Source organism: Hemiscyllium ocellatum, chromosome 2 (genome assembly GCF_020745735.1).
Source record: "Hemiscyllium ocellatum isolate sHemOce1 chromosome 2, sHemOce1.pat.X.cur, whole genome shotgun sequence".
NCBI classification, from domain to species: Eukaryota; Metazoa; Chordata; class Chondrichthyes; order Orectolobiformes; family Hemiscylliidae; genus Hemiscyllium; species Hemiscyllium ocellatum.
Genome location: NC_083402.1, coordinates 43,786,826 through 43,804,457, shown reverse-complemented (window position 1 = coordinate 43,804,457; position 17,632 = coordinate 43,786,826). Strand labels below are relative to the sequence as shown.

The 17,632-nt window shown below is 40.9% G+C and overlaps 1 protein-coding gene across 1 annotated transcript in view; it reads right to left on the bottom strand.

The window, feature by feature from the left end:
• Positions 1–484: 484 nt before the first annotated feature.
• Positions 485–17,632, bottom strand: part of rasgrf2b (Ras protein-specific guanine nucleotide-releasing factor 2b) — a 241,943-nt gene continuing 224,795 nt past the window's right edge. The window contains exons 23-26 of the mRNA XM_060844008.1: positions 12,880–12,959; positions 5,164–5,281; positions 1,754–1,822; positions 485–800 (exon numbers count right to left, since the gene is read on the bottom strand). Of these exons, the coding sequence (XP_060699991.1) occupies positions 708–800; positions 1,754–1,822; positions 5,164–5,281; positions 12,880–12,959 (360 nt within the window). The 3' untranslated portion in view covers positions 485–707. The remainder of the gene's footprint in view (positions 801–1,753; positions 1,823–5,163; positions 5,282–12,879; positions 12,960–17,632) is intronic.

The following is a 17,632-nucleotide window of genomic DNA, read 5'->3' as shown; positions in this document are numbered from 1 at the left end:
CGATGCTGCAATGGTACAGTAAGCAGATGTTTTTAAAGCTCATGCCATTAGAACTTCTCAACTTAAGTTTGAAGAGCTCATTTCTTGAAGCCACTAAGAACTGTGGTGGCATTTCACCATCTTTCACGCTATGCTTCATAAAACGCAACACTGCTATATTCTTCAGGTTGTTCTTTAGACATCATTTCTCTCAGACGCTGAGACAGTCCTTCAGTTTTCATGTCTTATGCTGAACACCCCTCTCTGAAAAACAAAAGCCTACCAACAGCCAATCAAACTGCTTATGACTAAAACAGCTCCTAGGAAGGAAATAATTTGTATCATATTGAATGTCCAGACTTGCAGATGAACAGTTACCTCGATGCTTGCCATTTTTTTGTGCACACTATAATGTGTTCTTTTTATATTTTAATATAATGACTTTCATTTTAACTTATCTTCATATTTTCCATTCTGAGAAATTATGCTCATTCATAGTGTCAATTTTTTCTGGATATAAATGACCTTAATCTTTCACCCCAAGCAGAAGTTCTTCATCTTCCAATGTGTGTTAAGCAATCTTCCCGTAAGGTTCCATCTTTCCTTTAGGAAAACTCACACTCACATTTACCCTGGGTAGATAAGTCACACTCCATGCAGCTCGCCACATACACTCTGGGTTGTCTTACTAAGCTGCTGAATCTTTGCAGCCACAGGTTTGCTGGTTCTCATGCAGGGAGCCTAGGTTCAATTTTTAAGGACAGCTCATACAACGTATCTTCATCCATAATAATTGATTTGTCAAGTAAGTATTGAATGACCTAAAACAGCAAGGAGGGAAATGTCAAAAATTATCATTCAAAGAGCAACAGTACTGCAGCTGCATTGTATTTCACTGAACAAACAATTTAAAGGTAATTAAGGAAATGGATCTGGCTATTTGTAGACATTGGAATATTTATATACGACATATTTCATTTGAGAATTAGTCATGTCTGAGGAAACGGGTGCTTCTCCTCTCACTCATTTTAACATATATCTAAATATGTAGACACAGCTCTTTAGTATTTGTCCATCTCACATCCTTTTTTCTTGCTCTTGGCAAAATACTAACAGTACTGCTTGATAACAAAACTCTCAGAATGTGGTGTGATGCCCCACTACAAAAAAATTGGTTAAGTACAGCACAATACAGCATATCAGTAGACACATCGAAGGTTTTCCTGCCAACTTCACATGGAGAAGTGTAAAAATTTGTTGAGACACACCAACCAAATTACTGTTAAGTCAACTTAAACTTTCATCAGGTTTTGCATGTGGTATGTTGCTCTAGGAGGGTACTCCAATGGTTGCAATGGAATAACCACAAATTCAGAAAGGTCCAAGTCTAGGCATGCAAATTGACACTGCTGTACAATCAGTCAGTCACTTGAGGATGAAGTGGGGCCGTTATGGGTTGAGGTACTGCCTGAATCGATTGTTCTTTTTCTGGAGGAAGTCGCTTTCTTTTCAGCATTCTCACTCAAAACTGGCAACTTAAACAATACCCTGTTACTGCACCACAAAGCAAAGTTATTTCAAGTGTTACTGATAGAATTAAATGTAGGGTCTGACATTTGATGCGGTCTATACAATGCAAAACTGTATTCTAATATACATTTTGAATCTAAATGATCTCTGAAGCTAGTAATTGAATCATCTGAAATCCAAATGAATACATTTGGCTACAAAATTTATAACAGAACTGAAAATAAACAGTACAACACAAGTATACCTTTGGTTGATGGTCTATTCGGTATGGTGTTTGTTGGAACTGTCGTATCTCCCTGATAATATGTGATATCTAGTTAAAATAATTCAATAATTAGTCACGGTTTTATAAAATCAAGTGCAACAAGAGAGTGAATATATTTTCATCCATACGTTTCAAAATCAACACGTGCAAGTAAGGTTACTGGACTGCAGTAAAATGTTTCTGATTACAGAAAGAGAACTTCCAACAGTATGAGAGATTGTAAAGGATCAAATTTTCTTTGCAGCACTTTTACTAAAACTGTCCAATAATGAAAAACACTTCAGCAGAAATTCTGGGGTTATTTTTCCCACACACTATCAAGTAAAAACTTCTCAGCTATATAAGCTGTGATTTACGATAGCAGGGACTTCCCTGAGGATTGTCCCTCTTTCACCCACACACCTTGACAATTCTTATCATTGAAATAGATGGATAACTGATTTATCAAACTTTAACAATTTGGAACAAGCAAAATCAGCAATTTCTGGAGAAACACAGCAGGCCTGGCAGGCGTGAAGATAAAATAGATTTAACATTTCGAGTCAGAATTAAAGAAGTGTCACTAGACTGGAGACATTAACTCTTTTATCTTCACAGATGGTACCAGACCTATTGAGTTTCTCCAGCAATTTCTATTTGTGTTTGTTTCAGTTTTCCAGCATTCACAGCTGAATCATGTTAAAATAATCACTGCCAATCTGGGCCTGAGGAGGTTATCATTCTGCCTTAAAATAGGGAAACATTCTAAAGACAGGACAGTTGAAGCTCATGCAGTCTTATCAGTTTTGGTGGCCTATCCTTACCCTGTCCCAGGCAGCCTACCCTGTTTATGTAAATAACTTTTTTGTGGTTTTGTTAGTTAATGATGACATAAACACAATAGTGAGGAATGACGTAAGTTCACGATGTCAAGATGTGAAAACTGTTTGGGTAGAAATGATAAAGGCAGGGAGTTACTTACGGGAGTTGGTATAACAGTTTTGTCAAAGAGAAAACATATTTTACCAATCTATTGTTATCCTTTGAGGAGTAACATGTGCTCTGGATAAAAGGGAACCAGTGGATGGATTACATTTAGTTTTTCATAAATATTCGATATCAAAGTTTATTGCAAAAATAAAAACTTGTAGTGTAGGGGGTAGCATGAATAGAAGGTTGGATAGCTGACAGGGAGCAGACAGTAGGTATAAGGAAGTCTTTTTTTAAAGTGGTGTTAGATAATGATTGCTGTTCCACAGGAATCAGTGTTGGAACATCAATGTCATTACAACTGATATAAATTACTTAGATAGAGGTATGGTTACCAAATTCGTTAAGAGCCCGAAGATAAGGTAGAAGGTTATGAATAGGACATAACGAGGCTAAAAAAACCTATACAGGTGGATAGAGGGAGTGGCAAGTGAAGCAAACATAATGTGGAAAAAATATAATTTGTCCATTTTGGCAGGAAGAATAAAATATAATTTTTTTTGGTCTAAATGGTGAGAGATTACAGAACTCTGAGATGCAGGGAAATCTGGGTGGCCTAATGCATAAATAAGAAATGGTTAGTATACAGTTAAAACAAATAATTGGGACAGCTAATAGGACATTATTGTTTACCGTGAGGGGAATTGAACAAAATAGTAGGAGATAATGACTCAGTTATATCGGACAGTGGTGACACCACATCTGGATTCCTGAGAACAGCATTTAAGGAGGCATGTTTATGCATTGGAAACAATTCAGAGAACGCTTATCAGACTAATACCTAGAATGGGTGAGTCGACTTATGAAGAAAAGTTGGACAGACAAAAAAAACAGAAGTTGCTAGAAAAGCTCAGCAGGTATGGCAGCATTTGTGCAGAGAAATCACAGTTAATCTTTCAGTTCCAGTAACACTTCCTCAGAAGTGATGGTAGCCAGGAAACTGTCAGTTTATATACAGAAGGTAGGATGGGGGAAGGGATGAAGGGGTAACCGATACGTGGGGATAGAGCTTAAAGAGAGAGAAGGACAGTTTGACAGACAAAGGATTCGATAATGATCTGGCTGGGAGGGTGAATAGCTTTTAATAGAGACTATTAGTGGCTAACAATAGGTAGTGTATAATGGCAGACTATGTGATAACAAGGTCTGATGTGTGGGGTTAGGGAGATTTCAGGTTATAAAATTAAGTGGAAAATGAGATGCTGTTCTTCCAGCTTATGCTGAGCTTCGCCGGAGCATTGCAGCAAACCTGAGACGGAGATGTTGGCCCGGGAACAGGGTGGTATGGTAAAGTGGCAGGCAACTGGAAGCTCAGGGTCTTTTTTGCAGACAGAACGCAGATGTTCTGTGAAGCAGTCACCCCATTTACGCTTTGTTTCCCCAATGTAGATGAGACCACATTGTGAGCAGCGAATGCAGTAGACTCGATTGTGTGAAGTGCAGGTAAAGTGCTACTTCACCTGGAAGGTATGTTTGAGCCCTTGCATACTGAGGAGGAAGGAGGTAAATTAATAGGTGTTACACCTTCAGGAGTTGCAAGGAAAGTTTTGTGGGGCTTTGGAGGGGGTTGTTGAGAGTAAAGGAAAATTAGACCAGAGTTGCCTGGAAGGAATGGTCCCTGCAGAAGGCAGACAAGGGATTGTATTCAATGGAGTTTGGAGAAGTGGGAGGTGACCTGACTGGAACATAAATGTTCCTGAGGGGGTCTTTCCAGGATAGGTATGGAGAGGATGCTTCCTCTTAGCAGAAAATTTAGAACTAGGGGTCACTGTTTTCAAATGAGAGGTCACTCATTTAAAACAGAGATAAGGCAACAAAAAATTCTGTCTGATTGTCATGAGTCTTTGTAACACTCAGCCTGAAAAGGTGGCAGGAACGGAATCCTGTAACATTGTTAATGCAGAGATAGACTCTTGTTAAGCAAGAAGTAAATGATATCAGTGATAACTGAAAAAGTGGTTACAATCAGATCAGCCATTTTTTAAATGTTTTTTTTAAAATTCACTGATGCAATGTGAGCATCACGGGCTGAGTCAGCATTCATTGCCCATCCCTAGTTGTCCTTGAGAAGGCAGTTCAGCACCACCTTTCTCTGCCAAGTTTGAGCAACTAAATGGCTTACTCCTGCTGATATAGTTTATGTTTTCTTATGTAGATTTTGAGATGAATCATTGATCTTAAGGCACAGATGTTGCTTTGCCACACTTAGAACGGCAGAGTTAGGGTCCAGAAAGTTACAGGGGAATTTCTGAAATTAAAGAACTAAATAATTTCATAAAAGAAATGTGTCATTACTAATGTTATGATCAGCAACTGTTGCCAAGTTTAAGCCCTGTATGCACCTCCAACACAATCGAAAGATCAGGTTACTTTTAATGAAAGTGAAATGACCAACGTCTTAGATCATTGATCCTGCTTACCATTCTCATTTTGGAAAAGTTTACAAGACCTTCTTCAGTAAAGTTTGGAGTACCCTCTTCTATAAATGCTAGATCAGTCAAATACATCCCGAGATATGGAACACATGGTGGATTACAACTGTGAAGAAGGAAAAGGTTAAATTTTAATAACCACTATTAATGTATACAATAATCAATGCCATGTAAGTAAATAAATAGAGAATTCCAATTTTACAAGATGGACAAACAGCAGATTGCTCTCAGGAGGCATCACATATTTAAATTATGTTTCCAGTGTCTGTGTAAGGGCATATGCCTAATCAACACTCGAAGCATAGTATAATAATTCAAATTGTGCCTGAGCAAACAGGTTGCAACAGTACCAGCTTCAATTTAGCCTGTAAAATAAATGCAGAGTAGCAGCTTGCCAAATGAAGATACAAAAATAAAAGCTTCAAGAACATTACATCCACAAAAATCTTGTGTGTTTACAACCATGTCAGAATGGGCTACATGTTTTTGATCGATGACCCTCAAAGCTCTCTGTGTTACATTTGTTTCATTTCTCTCAAAGGACTTAACTCAGGCTCTCCAGATAGTCAGAGGTTTTCAACTCTTTGTTTAGAGCAGAGGTTTTGAACCAAGTTGATATCTTGCATGCATGAGTTTAGATATAAGTATTGGCAGGCTATATTTCCAACACACCTCCATGCAAAGATATCTTCAAAAACATTTTCAACAGGATTTACTGCAAAGTGGTCTTTTGAGGGTGCCCTGTCTGATCCCCTTCCTAAAAATAAGTGTTAAAACTAACTGTGATGCCAATACCAGCACTGCCCTAAAGCACTGGAGACACAGGAAAAGGAATAGGCTATTCAGCCCATCAAACCTGCCTTACCATTCAATATGATCATGGCTGATCACACACTTCAATGATTTTTTTACTCACATGGGTAGTCAGACATCTATAAATTTCTCCCCATCCAGGACCTAAGTGGCATCCTCTTTATTTTCAAATTATATCCCACAATTTTTGGCTTCCCCAATCAATGGAAACATTTGACTCGCATCTACTCTATTTGCAGGTTTAAATTAAGTCACCTCCCATTTTGAAGCTGTAGAGAATACAATCCCATTTTGCTCAATCTCTCTTCATAGGCAATCTCACCACCCTGGGAACAAATCTGGTGAACCCTCAAAATTCTCCTTCCACAACAATATCTTTCCTGAGAGAAGGAGACTGAAACTGCACACAAAGTACTCCTTCTCTAACCAAGCTTTTATACAATTGAAGCCAGACTTTACTACTCCAGACCAGAGTTTATTCAAACTTTGCTTAATTCAGTCCCACATTAAGCAATGCGTTGATGCATTGAACTACTTGCAGAACTCTCCACCCCAACCTATAACTTTTAATTCAATGCAAGAGTTTGATAACTTTTTAACAATACAGAAACAGGGAGAAAACTTCTTTTGTTGTGAATAAATTTGAACCATAGAAGCTAATCATCCAAAACTCTGTATCCTTGCTGGCACTAAGCCCCATTTACACAACACTCCTAGCCTCACTAACTTGGAACTTTCAGTCCAGCAAAAGCTCAACTTAAAAAGTCTCACCCTTATGTTCAAATCTTCCTAATCAACTCAGCTCCCTCTGGCTATATGACCTCCGCCAGTACTACACTTTTCCAAGAAACTATACATTTTGCTAATTCCAGTCTCATGCATCTCTGACTATGCTTCACCATTGGAGTCTGTGCCTTCATCAATCCCGTAAACTCCAGAATTTCATTCCTAAATGTCTTTGCCTTCCACTACGCACTTCCTTTCCCCCAACTTTAGATTAGATTAGATTAGACTTACAGTGTGGAAACAGGCCCTTCGGCCCAACAAGTCCACATCGACCCGCCGAAGCACAACCCACCCATACCCCTACATTTACCCCTTACCTAACACTACGGGCAATTTAGCATGGCCAATTCACCTGACCCGCACATCTTTGGACTGTGGGAGGAAACCCACGCAGACACAGGGAGAACGTGCAAACTCCACACAGTCAATCGCCTGAGTCGGGAATTGAACCCGGGTCTCATGTGCTGTGAGGCAGCAGTGCTAACCACTGAGCCACCGTGTTTAATATTCAGTAAAACCTAACTAACTGTCCGTTTTGTTGGTTCACTGACAGATTCTGTTTATTGGCTTCGGGATAATTATTAACGGCATCATATAAAATCAAGTTATGTGAATCATGATTAAAGGCCACAGCTAAAACTGTGCACTTCAGAATTTGGTGCAGCTCACAAGGGCATTTCCATCCATTTTATTGAATGGAAAATAATAGGCTCTGCACATAATTTTCTGGGACACACTCTCTAGCAGCACTTATCACTCTTAGCAATACAGCATCACAGAATCATTCCTTACAGCTTATTATTAACATGACATCACTAAGTATTTCAGATCATGGTTTACAAGGTACAGAAAATAAGAACATGGATATCAAGATATAGAGCAGCAGTCATGCATTCAAAACATGAAGAACTTTGAACAACACAAGAAACCAATGCAAAATACAGCAGATATTGGAAATCAGAAATAAACACAAAGAGCTCAAAACCATCATTAGGTCTGGCACCACCTGTGGAGGGAGAAACTGTGCCCTCTGGAGCAGGCAAAATGGCAGATGGGCTCAGGCACATCAAAATTAGCTTGCAATGTTGTCAAAGACAAGAGGCTAAGCAACTTGGAAAGTTATTGGTCATCAAGAAGAACCTCATCAATATCTACAATGAGCATTTATATGCCGTTTAAATGTACTACACACTGATTTATTGCAGGAATGTATTGAAATGAAATCAACAAATCTTCTGTGCCTTAACAACATCCCCATGGAACACTGGCTGTTTAACTGAGGTCCTTTGACTTGCAGGTTTGCATTATCTTTGGAGACCTTTTCTCGGTGTTCGAATTTGATAAACTGACATTCTGACAGATGGAGCCCGAGGTAAAGAGTGACTAACCCTTAAGGGTTGGTTCAAGAAATTCAAGAGGCAACAAGTAGAATGGTGACTAAGGTTTCCCTTATTAAAACAGTGCATCACTGACCTTGTACTCCTTCATCCTGGGGAACACTGCACAGGAACCAGTGCAAGCAGCCTAGCAAAAAGAGAGAACAGGAAGAGAGAAGACCTGATGGAAAAGATGAGATAGATACACCCAACATATTCCAAGTGTTTGCTGACCAGGATGATGAATTCCCAAATGTTGTAGAGCGAGTTCCTGAAGAAACTGTGCCTCTCGAGGAAGACTGTCATAGAAACAGTGCCTAGGCAGCCAACCACTATTCTATCACAGAGATGGTGTGGAAGAAGGATGAAGAATTTATAATAATCCAGAGAGATGAGGCCAGCCTGGCAGAGATAGACAGCAATGGATTTGCATCCATTTCCAGCTCCAGTCTATTCAAAATGTAATCGCTTACACTTATGTTTCCATCATGGAGCATCTGAGCAGCCAGGCTGTGTTTACTCACAGAGAGGATCCTGTTCCCTCAATGTGCAGTTAACTCTGAACATAAATGGTGAAACGCACAGGCGCGAGCTTCCTATCTGGCAGAGGCACATGCCCATGTGCTTCAACACTCACAGGTGTCACAGTCGTTTTTGCCAAAGCAACCAATCCAGGGTTGGATCAGAAGTGACAAAGACACATGGTTGATGATGACTGGCAGAATCCCTCATAGCCCTTCCTGATGAAGGGCTCTGGCCTGAAACGTCAAATTTCCTGTTCCTTGGATGCTGCCTGACCTGCTGTGCTTTAACCAGCAACACATTTTCAGCTCAGAAACCCTCATAGTAAAACCGGAAGTTTAGTCCAACGCAAATCCCACCACAAGGAAAAAAGCAAACCATTTTAAAAAAGCAAACCATGGGTCTGTGAAGGTGTGTTCCTGCTGTTTAAATTATTCTGGGGAGTATCCCCAATATAATCCAGTTATGGGGTCATAGATCGCCATATGCTGTGCACCAAATAACACTGCTGCTGAGAGGATACATCAACCCTGCAATATATTGTAAGATCTGAGCATTTTGGTACATTTCTCTCTCTGCTGCCTCTTCAATAGTGATTGTCTGCATCCTGCAAGTCCATATGTTCAACTTTTCTCATTGCTGTATGCAACAAACCTGGGTGAATATAAGAAGGCACAAGCTTCATCTGATGAGGTGGCTGGGAAAGTAAAGATTGACAAGGAAGGGGATGCACAGCAGTGGTCTGCTGCTTATGCCTGCTGTGGAAATTAGTGCATGAGAGGCAGAGACCCTCTCCTCATATGGACCCACTTCCAAACATCTGGCCACCACTGAGTGGTATAAAATGAACATCAGTTTTCAGATGCAACAACACATCAAACAGTCTTCTTCAGTCATCACACAGATACCACATCTCAATCTACGAACAGCTTCTGCCCTCAAACACATGACATTAAACATCATACACATCTGAAGGGGAAACATCAGAAAAAACACTGAACAAAGAATAATTTTAAGGCAACACTAACATGAAGAAGTCTTCCTTAATAACATATTAACACTAGATTTGTATATTCCGTGTGAGAGAGTCGTGTATTGTGGTGAGGTGTATCCCAATATCCATCAATGCTCTCTGCCCAATGTCCTGTGATGACTTTGTCAGGTATCCTTCAGCAGCACTTGGCTTCCAGGCTAGGGCTCTCTTTCACCAGTGCTGGAGGAGCCTAGGTCACTGCAGAGGGTTTAAGGCACCAACCACACTCACAGAGTAAGTGTATCCCTGTTGAGACTGGTTGCAGATGGACAAGTGAGATACTGTGTCCTCAGAGATATGTGGACTGTCACCTGCTGGGGAGGCTTGAGGTGGAACATGGGGCTGGTCACAATTCACCATGGCAGCCAATCCCACAAATGAAGCATAAAAATAACTGCTTCCATGGTGGCAATATGGACTGCTAAAGCCATGGGTACACCAGATTGCCATGGCATCTAGAGATTATGGGTTAATCTCAAATCAGTTCCTCCTTACTGTCCACACCTGCTGATATGGACTGGCCACACTGTTAGACTGCCAGATCCAGGAATCCCAGCTTCATCTCGACAGGCAGAGAAAACTCCAACACTCCACTGTCTTCCACTTGGTTCTTTCTCTGGCATAATAGGCTCTTTATCCTCCAAGTTTTGAGGGAGAGGTTTCCAGAGATGTTGAGGAGAATGCCCTCGTGCCTCACAGCTGTGAGGTTTCAGGGTGCCTTCACCTTCTCAGGAAATCTGGGTAAGGCACAGTAGAAGATGCACAAACAGAGGGGGCACCGACACATGCAGCCTGAGTAATTATGCAAACTAGTGATAAGGAACACTTTACACTTCACCAATGTTCCTCCGTATCGTTAGAAGATCAGGTCAGCACTCAGATGAGTAAAAATTAAGAGGCATTCTTGAACATGATAACATATAATAAATTAAGAGAGGACATTTCTGGAAAGCATGTGCATGCACTGGTTACAAAGGCCCAACAACGTCTCTGTTTTCTCAGGCAGCTGAGGAAATTTGGCATGACAGTGAATACCCTTGCCAACTTTTGTAGGTGCGCCACCAAGAGCATTTTGTCTGGATGTATCACTACCTGGTATGGCAACTGTATCATTCAAGATCAGAGATGGTTACAGAGAGTGGTAACCCAGCCCAGACAATCAAAGACCAACCTCCCATCTATAGAATCCATCTACCAGGCCCACTGTCAAGGAAAGACCGCTAACATTCTTAAAGATCAATCCCACCCTGGCAATGTTTTTCTACACCCTCTCCCATCAGCCTGAACACATACACCAGCTGGTTTTGCAACAGTTTCTACCCTACTGTTGTTTGAATGCTGAATGGACTCTCAAACTCTTAACCTTCGCCTGTACCTGTGATTTTGCTGCTATTCATCTATTATTTACTATCTATGCTACTAACTCTGATCTGCTTGTATTGCTGGCAAGGCAATGCTTTTCACTGTGCTTTGGTACATGTGACAATAATTTCATTTCAATTCAATTCAACCCCACAGACTCAAGTGCCACTTCCATGTGGTCCGAAGTCACTATGAACCAGTTCCTTATGCGCATGATTGGTAACTATTTTTAAGGTAAAGGTATAGTTAACCATTTACTCCACAAATATTAACCATTCAGTGCCCCTACTTTCTACTCTATTCACTTTGACAGAACAGTACCAAGTTCACTGTGATTGTTGGAAAAGGTCAATAAGCATTACCCATTCTCTTGAGGGTCTATGAACTTGTAGGTAACTTAGGGTCTCAAAGGACTGAGACCAAATATCTGGACTTCCTCAAAGTCTCTAACAGCGTCCAGCATGTCAATGTAAACTGAAACTAGTTGCTAACACATCATAAGTTATATCTTATTAACTTTAAGAAACTATTCTAATTAGTCAAAAGAGTGGTTTCCCTCGACATACTAGACCAAGCAAGTCCTGCAGATAAGTGAAAGCTCATACAGTGTAGTGAGCTGGCATTCCCACATAACAGTGCAGAGGGGTTCATTGGTCCTTTATTGGCACTGAGTCCAGTATTTCACATGGAGCCCCTGGCCACTCATCTCCATGGTGACCTACATCCAGACTGTCTTGGTCATCCATGATGGTCTTTAACAACCATCAGCTGGAAACAGAATCTCTCTACATTCTTGAATATCCTGGAATTCACACATCAAACTCTCACTGAACCTTGCAGCAAGGTATTGGGTCAATTGTGGTACCTCCATGCTTAATACCCAGCGAACTCTTACAAAGATAGAGAATTCGCCTCTCTGTACCCTCAATGGTGTTCTGTTACAACATTGACACAATTGACCAGTATAATTACAGTCCTCCTTCAAAGGGCCTGTGTGGAGAATCTCAGCTCTTCAAAAAGGCCTTTCTACCCTTTCAATGTGGTGTTTTATCCTGGTGAAATATCAGGTGATGTGACGTCCTCCATCTCACGGTTTCCCCTCCCACTTGTTCTAACATCAAACTCATGTTGTACATATTCAGGAACTTGCTACCCACTGGATCAGGTCCAGGTGGCCACACCCTCCCTATACCAGAGTCCCTCACGTTTTCTGGGCCTACTCACTGGCTAGGATGAAATCTAGCTCAAAGCAATGATTCAGTTCATGATCTTTCATCAAAACGTATTAAGACCTCATGGAGTGAGTTGGGTGTGGAGAATGATCAATGTGTCAAGGTTCAATTGAAACTGGGTCTTAGGACCCATCTAAATTAGACTATCTCCTGGACCTGATCTAGTTTGATAATATTCTGAGACACATTATGCCACAATGTGCCCACTTCACCAACACTTATGCAATATGATAGTACATCATATGTATCTGAGAAGAAACAAAAATGGTCTCATGTTCACATGGTTCTTGATTACCATTTCAGAATATTTCAAAGTGGTTCATACATCAATTACCTTTGCAGTCAGCAAAAATAATACTTTCTACACCCTTATTGATGGGAATGGTGCCACAGCTAATTGTTAGGATTCAGTCTGTAAGGAAAATTATTTTATAAAAGAAAGCTTAATAGACTCTAAGTGTTTAGTTGGTTTGAGATGTAACATAACAAACGCAACAAAGGTCCATTCACACTGAAGAATCAGCAAGCACATTTGATAATATTTATTATCCAGAAAATAGCAACTCAAAACAGAACTAACTTTTTCAGAGTTTCTCTCAGATTTTTAAATCTTCCTTCTGATGAGACAGTTTTCTGAAGCTTGTCCATTTGAGCTTTGGTCTAAAACAAACAACATCACATTTTTAATAATCACAATTTTAAAAAAAATCCCAATTAATAAAACTAGTTCACACACTATAAATACTTGATGATATAAAAATATATTACAAAGTACATAGATTAAAGCACCAATCTTCAAATCTAATTCTATTTTCAGTAGATTGGAAAGATGATTTTCAGCTCTTTAATAGGGAATTGCAAGGCAGATCAACAGAAAGTCATGCGATGGCTTTCCATCTTCCTTAGCCCAAGGAGTCCAGAGACCTGCACATTATCCCAACTGCTAACATTTACATTAGAACATAACTGGGGGCAATTTCTAAGCATTTCTGATCGGTGTACCTCACCTATACATCAGGCATGATATTCATTATTGGAGCATCTTTAATGCAGAGTTGGAATTTTTCTAACTTTAATCAGGTGTAAAAGTAAATTTACCAGGTTCGATAAGCAGAAGAAATATGTTGGGGTTTTGTTTGACAGGAGCAGACTGTGGAAATTCAGTCATGGAAATGACTAGGCCCATGGTGGGAAAATCCTGTCGGGGCTCTGGGCTGATTTTATCAAAAGAGAGGAAGTCCTGACGGGGCTCAATGCAGGTCACATGGCTGCAAGGACAGGTGACCAGACATCGATGGAGACTTTTCCGAATGCAGTCATCTAATGGCTGGGTTTGCTGACCATAGTGAGTTCATAATTAGCAAACGGCATTCTTGGAGATCAAAAGTGGAAGCCTGCACGGCAAATTCACATATCACCTGACATTAACATCCCCAGAGAGAAGCAGAATTGGAGACGCAAGATCAGTCAGGGGTGAATGCTGTATTACCAAGACAAAATGGCTACTTGTGGCAGACTTCCCAAAGGCCCAATTCTTGACAAGGAAGCTGGCATTGATTGAGGACCACCACGAGCCTATGAGAGACACATGACACTATTTACATTGTGGATTAGGTTAAGGCTGAAAGAGATCAATTTTAAAGGACAAAACAATCCGAGTTACAAGGGGCAAGCTGGAAAATAGAATTGAGACCACAATCAGATTAATCTTGGATTTATAAAAAAGGGGAGCAGCTTTGAAGGGTTGAATGATCTTCTTCTGCTCCTAATTTTTGTATTCTTGTGGGAGAAGGGGAATCATGTTAAGAGTACTAGGGAACGTAGAAGAAGTGGAGCTGATGTGCATTTCATGGCACTAATCGTTCTAATGGAGGAGGATGCAGTGAAAATAGAATGGCTTACATTAAGGCAGCTTGTTATAGGGTGAGCAATGCAATTGATACAGCCATCAATCCTCCAGACAAGTACTAACTACAGCATCTATGTTATCCTAATGAACACGCACGGTGGCTCAGTGGTTAGCACTGCTGCCTCACAGCATCAGGGTCCCAGGTTCAATTCCAGCCTCAGGCTACTGTTTGTGTGGAGTTTGTACATTCTCCCCATGTCTATGTGGGTTTCCTCTGGGTGCTCCAGGTTTCCTCCCACAGTCCAAAGACATGCAGGTCAGGTGAATTGGCCGTGCTAAATTACCCATGGTGTTAGGTGCACTAGTCAGAGGGAAATGGGTCTGGGTGGGTTACTGGTCGGCGGGTCAGTGTGGACTGATTGGACTGAACAGCCTGTTTCCACACTGTAGGTAATCTAACCTAAAACACAGGAAGCTCTAGATCAAGGGCAGGCTACAGGACTTGACAGAAAGTGCAAAGCACTACCTTCACTTTTGTCACTTCCAGAGGCAGGTGATGGGACTGATGACAGCTGTGGGACCACAGATCAAAGGAGGGTCCACCATCTGAGGGGACAGCATCCCACAGTATCACATCAATCCAGTGCATTCACCCGCCACTAGCTCAGATACCCTCCTGTCAGTTGGCATTAAGGCACATTTTGTAAGAGTGGCAGCAGGTTGTGAGGATTGTGTAGATACATACGGGCAGGTAGTGGAGACATTGACAGAGTGTCTGCAGCCACTCCACATCAGAGGTCGAAGGAAAGGTCAGACGATGCTTAGGCTCCTGTAAATGGTGAGTGTGTGGAATCATGAGCAAATTGGCAGATGGTGAAGCAATAACATGTTTTGCATCTGGCGTGTGAACATATGACATTGTCCATTGAGAGAGAGGTGACCCTAATAGAGAGCCAAAATCAGCATTTTACTCCGTGGATGCAAATGATGCACCATCACTTTTCATAGTATGGCCTTATCCATGAGCTGTGCTGAGCGATGGGAAAGCTAAATAGCCCCAGGCCACCTGGACACAGTGCAGGCACTAGGCAAGTAAGGAAAGGTTGGTATTTTTTTGAAGGATTACGGAAGACCTGCCTGAGGCATCCTTTGCATTGTTGGTGGATCCTGGATGGTGATATTGATACTCAGGAAGATCTGGTAACAGAAGTAGTCCTTGCAGAAATGCTGATACTTCCCTCACCAACCATCAGATACCCAAAGGACATCTGCCTTAGCTATCACAGATACTGCTGGCTGCACTGAGGAGTACCATGGAGGAGCAGCTGATTGGGTCACATCAATCCATCTTGAGGTCTCACTAGGGGATTATTTTGTGACAAATTCCAAAAGATTTGATATACATCCTGTCACGTTTTGTTCCTTTAACAAGGTTATGTTGTCCTTGGCATTTTTTTTCAGAGTTCATAAAAGCAGTAGCTCCAAAAAAAAGTCTGACTTGGATGGGTTTTAGGGCCAGTTTGATTATAGCTAACAGATACTCAGGCAAAACACTTTCAATTTAAAAAAATACACTTGTACAATGAAAGAGGGGTGGCCAGTTCTCCCAGCTCGGCTTTTCTCTAGTTTGGTTTGGTCTGGCTGCTCACTGAAAACAGGCAGTTGTGAAGCTGTTGGGCCGAAGAGAAGCAGATCCATGCTGACCCTTCTCTCTCTGACTTCTCTCCTGAAAGAGCCTGTGTTGGATTTACCTTTTGTGCCAAGGGGTGTTTATGAGAATATTACATGTATTGGAACAGCATCATTAAGTTGGTATCATTTGTTGGGTTTTCGGATAGGTCACGTTACTTGGTATTCTGTTCTCTTATGTTTATGTTTCATTTGGTAATCATGTAAATAAATTCTGTTTTGTTTAAACCAAAGTGGCTCGACCAGCTGGAATATCCACTTTACACTTGCTTAAAACAACTGGAAGCATTAAGGTCTAGGCTACTTTCCTGAAATGTTTGGAGGGGGTCTGGCCTGGTCCATAACAGTCCCACTTTGAAGTCTTGCAATTCAGGAAATAACAATTTACTTCTGCATCAGCTGGTGACAACCTGAGATGATGGGGCACAAGAGGTTGTATTTTGGAAGAGGGGATTTATGAAGAGAGGAAGAATAAATCAAGAGTATAAGCTTGCAGGGAATATATAAACTGATTGCAAAAGTCTCTATAGGTATGTGAAGAAAAAAAGTTTAGTGAAGCCAATTGTAGGTCCCACTCCAGCAGGACTGGACAGGGAAAATGTAGGAAGCATGTTCCTGATGACCAGGGAGTCCAGAACAGGGGTCATGGTTTAAGGATGCAGAGTAAGCCATTTAGGACTGGGATGAGGAGAAATTTCTTCACCCAGAGAGTGGAAAAGCTGCAGAATTTTCTGCCACAGAACACAATTGAGGCCAAAACAGAGAATGTTTTCAAGAAGTAGATATGTTTCTTATGACTAAAGAGTTTGGGGAGAAAACTAAGTTGAACGATCGGCCATATTCATAATCATATTGAATAGTGGAGCAAGATCAAAGGACCTACTCCTGCTCCTTTTCTCCATGTTTCTATGAGTCTGTGTCAGTCATCAAGCATTTATCTAGTCTCATTCCATTTTCCTGCAGTTGGCCTGTAGACTTATTTGTGTTCATTCGATATTTGTTAAATGCCTTTGAGGGTTGCTACCTCTACTGCAGTTTCAGGTAATGAATTCTAAGTATTCCCTATCATCTCAGCCTCTGGGTAAAAGGAATTTTCTTCAAATCCCTTTAAATTTCCTGCCCATTGCCTTAAATCTTTGTTACCTGGTTACTGACCCTTCTAATATGGGGAAACACTTCTTCCTATCTACGCTATCTGTGCATCTAATAATTTTGCAAACCTTAATCAGGTCCCCACTCAGCCTTCTCTGCTCTAAGGAAAACAACCTTCTAGGCTCTCCCCATAACAACAGCAACATCCTAGTAAATGTCTTCTGCACTTTCTCTAGTGTAATCACATGGTTCCTGCAGTATAGTCACTAGCACAGCACACAGTACTCCAGCTAAGGCCTTGCTAATGTTATATACAGCTCCAACATAATCTCCTTTCTCTTATATTCAATGCCTCAATTAATAAAGCTAAGTATCCCACATGCCTTCTTATCTATCTGCCTTCAAGAATCTATGGACATGCAGACTGAGATTCTGCTGATTCTGTGTAAGTCCTGGAACCCTACCATTCATGGTGTCCTTTTTCTCGTTAGTCCTCCCAAAATGCATTATCTCACATTTTTCAAGTTTAAATTCTATTTCAGCCCATCTATATCATTCTACAGTCCAAGGCCTTCCTCTTCACTATTTATCACACCATCAATTTTCATGTCATCTGCAAATTTACTATTCATATCTCATACTGATCATTTACGTCTTGGTACACCACTGGACACAAGCTTCCAATCACAACACCACCTTTAAC